The 3,251-nt window shown below is 25.4% G+C and overlaps 1 protein-coding gene across 1 annotated transcript; it reads left to right on the forward strand.

Moving 5' to 3' along the window:
• Positions 1-1,466: 1,466 nt before the first annotated feature.
• Positions 1,467-3,251, forward strand: LOC135930720 (uncharacterized). The gene is made up of 6 exons (XM_065467518.1): positions 1,467-1,501; positions 2,256-2,371; positions 2,420-2,550; positions 2,614-2,779; positions 2,865-3,014; positions 3,091-3,251. The coding sequence occupies exons 1-6, from the start codon at positions 1,467-1,469 to the stop codon at positions 3,249-3,251; spliced, it is 759 nt and encodes a 252-aa protein (XP_065323590.1).

Here is a 3,251-nt window from a genome sequence, read left to right on the forward strand (position 1 = left end):
GAAAAATTCAACTTCCAATTTTACATTTCTCGTAACAGTTTGTAAATCGTGTCTATGAGACATCAGTTTATCTTTTGACTGAAAGGTGTCCATTGGTTCATCTTCATATTCTTGGGGCTTTTCTAAAGGCAGTTATATAATGAATGTATACTTGAAATCTGGTATCGAGATCAATAGGAGACAAGGGGGGATAACATTTTTTTTAGGTAAGGGGAAGAGCGAATATAAAATATATTACCCACATTTAATAAAAGGGTGTCAAAATCATTTTTTCTTCAATAATTAGTCTATAAATTTATTTAAATATCAACTTTATGTTGTAAAAGTGGAAAACTTTCCCAACAATCCCCAAAATTGGGATTATCACTTTGATGCAGCTTCCCAAACTATTCGCTACTTTGGGTATAATGAATTGGAATGTATTAATTTATTATAAATAATTTGTATGAATTATTTTATCGTTCAAAATATCATAATATACAATTAGATATTCTTTCTTTCTTTCTTTTCTTTTCTTTTCTTTTCATTTCTTTTCTTTTCTTTCTTTTCCTTTCCCTTTCTTCTAATTATATATAAAAATTGAAAATTTTGTTTATTTTAATAAATCATTTATGTATACGTAGGAAAAATCAATCAAAGTTTAAACATTTGCCATGCGCACAATTACGCATTCTACATACAAGTAAAATGTAATTATATAATTAAATTTTATCAGGCTATAAAGATTCAAAGAGAATTACCAATCAACTAAACTAATATATTATCCATCTTATTTTTAAGATATAATCACAGTAATGGTATTTATATATATGTATATATAATAATTAAGAATGGTTTTATATCTTTTTAATTGAAATTTTTAAAATATTTTTCTTTTGTTGAATTAGATAATTAGCTATAATTCTTTCTTCTTCATTTGCTAATATTCTCTTCCTTTTGGATTTGACAACCAAAATTTTATTTCTTAATATAACTAAATTATTTCATAATGGAATATTTCTAAAATATTTTTTACTTATAGATAGATATTATTTAAAAGCTAAAGAATAAAATTTCAACATTCTATTATATTTTATTAAAAATGAAATTAAGTTGTTTGACATAGTTCAGGGTTTATCTAGCCCCTTTCATCTACCTCTAAATATGTCTGCGTGTATTTCATTACAGTTCAGTGAAGGTATCTTAGCCAGGATGTACCATATTAATGGAGAAAAGATTAAGTAATAATATCTTTAACATTATCAATACAACTTAACAAAAAACGCGTATTCTTGTCAGCACAAGGATTTCAGCAGATCTCCTCAATGGTTCACATTTGTTTTGTTTAGTAAAAAATAAAAATGGACATTTTTATACTTAACTTCCGGTTGTTATATAGGAAAATATATTTATGTACAATTTTTTATTATTCGAAAATATATATATAATTTAAAATTGAGTAACTATCATCAACGGTTGTTTGTTAAATGACATATTCTACCCATATTTTTGGAAGAGAGAGGTAACAAATCTAATTTTACGAAAACGTAGTTTGTGAAATCTTATTGAATTATTTATTTTTTTTTAAATAACATAAAATTAATATTTTTTAAAAAATGATGATTTTAAGTGAGAAAAATATAAAATTAAAAACCAAAATTATATAATTAAACTAACGCAATCGTGCCAAAAGTTTTTTAAAAAAAATCTGGTAAAATTTTCTGGTTGTTCCTTTCTCTCTTTATAAAAATCCTGGATCTGTCAGTGTATCTGGACAAAGAATACTATCTATTTTTTTCTTAAATAATTAAGCAATTTAATAATTTAAAGAAAACTATTTTATTTGCTTGATCCAATTGCCAAATTCATATAATTTTAAATTATCGAGGTAAATTACACAACAAATTTTTTTAAATGATTTGCGAATTAAAAAAAATTATAATAATTAAGCATGGTTTTTTTTAACTTTTTTTTAAAAAAAATGAAAATACGTTTAAACTGCCTATAGTTATATCTGTTTTGTTAAATTTAAATTTAGATTTATATATATTATAAAAATACTAATAAATTATCAAATCAAAAACAATTACTTGTAATAGGATCTTATTTTAAATGTAAACTGGATAAGAACTTTTGTTTTATAAAGCAAAATTTTATCACAAATATTATTTAAAGATAAAGTTTATTCATATACTTAATAAAAACTTGCTCATTAAACTCCTTTTTGAAAACTAAATTATAACATTAAAATTTTTCAAACTAATAAATATGTCAAGAATTCTCAGTGTTCTAATTGTGATCTGCCTGTGTAAATTGTATTCCACTCATGATTCAAAAGATTATAACAAACCAGTATATTACTCCAAAAAATATTATACCGAAAAACCAAAATGTACTCTTTCTAAAATATTATCCTTTTTAACTATATCATTAAATTTAGTCCCCAAGATTGACATTAAGCTGTACAAAGATCTCGTTAGCGCTAAAAACAAAGTAATCGATGTAGTGGCTCTGGTGGAATTGGAATACCGTTCAGCCACAGATTTGGAATGCGCGCTAAAAATCTCTTTCGTAACAAATCATTTTTATTTTAAATTGATGCAAAAATAATAAAAATATCATTTTCTCAAATAGGGTTCCTTATATCAGCTTATCCAAAACAACCCTCTAGGTCATGATGGGGCTAGAGTAGGAATCGTGACATATAACAAAAATGCCAACGTTCATTTATCACTGGAAACAGCAACATCTCCGTCGGGCGCATTCGCTACTCCTAACGCTATTTTCAATGATAGAACAAGTATATATATATTTTTTTAAATTGGAATTTGATATCATCAGATTTAAGAATTAAATTCTAAAATAATTACTTTTATTACTATTAGATTATTTGAATGTTGACAAGGCCCTGTCACTCGCATATTCAATGTTAAAAAATTTAAGTAGGCCAGACTCCATTAGACAAATATGGGTTTATATATCAGAGACATCTGTGGGATATCCGAAGGCAACTGCCAAATCAATTAAATATGATGGTATGTACAAAGAACTAAATTCAGTTTTTTTTTCAATCTTGTATTATTATTATTATTTTCCTCTATAAAATTCTAGGTATCGAAATAGAAGTCTTTGCTGTAGGTCCGAGAGTGAGTTACGATCAAATAAATGCTATTGCATCTTCTCCCAAGCATATTATATTTTCTCCAGATTATTGCTCCTCCAAAGATTCTCTTGTTGATTTGGTCAATGAGAGACTTTTTGTTTGCATTTAA

The sequence above is a fragment of the Gordionus sp. m RMFG-2023 genome, unplaced genomic scaffold (genome assembly GCF_954871325.1).
Source record: "Gordionus sp. m RMFG-2023 unplaced genomic scaffold, tfGorSpeb1-WG-v2 contig_352, whole genome shotgun sequence".
Lineage (NCBI taxonomy): Eukaryota > Metazoa > Nematomorpha > Gordioida > Chordodea > Parachordodidae > Gordionus > Gordionus sp. m RMFG-2023.

Bases quoted from the DNA above. Each gene is read 5' to 3' on its own strand.
- LOC135930720 (XM_065467518.1), top strand. From the start codon at position 1,467: ATGACATATTCTACCCATATTTTTGGAAGAGAGAG. The intron at 2,551-2,613 runs GTAACAAATCAT...TTTCTCAAATAG, and splicing joins GCGCGCTAAAAATCTCTTTC to GGTTCCTTATATCAGCTTAT. The intron at 3,015-3,090 runs GTATGTACAAAG...ATAAAATTCTAG, and splicing joins CAAATCAATTAAATATGATG to GTATCGAAATAGAAGTCTTT.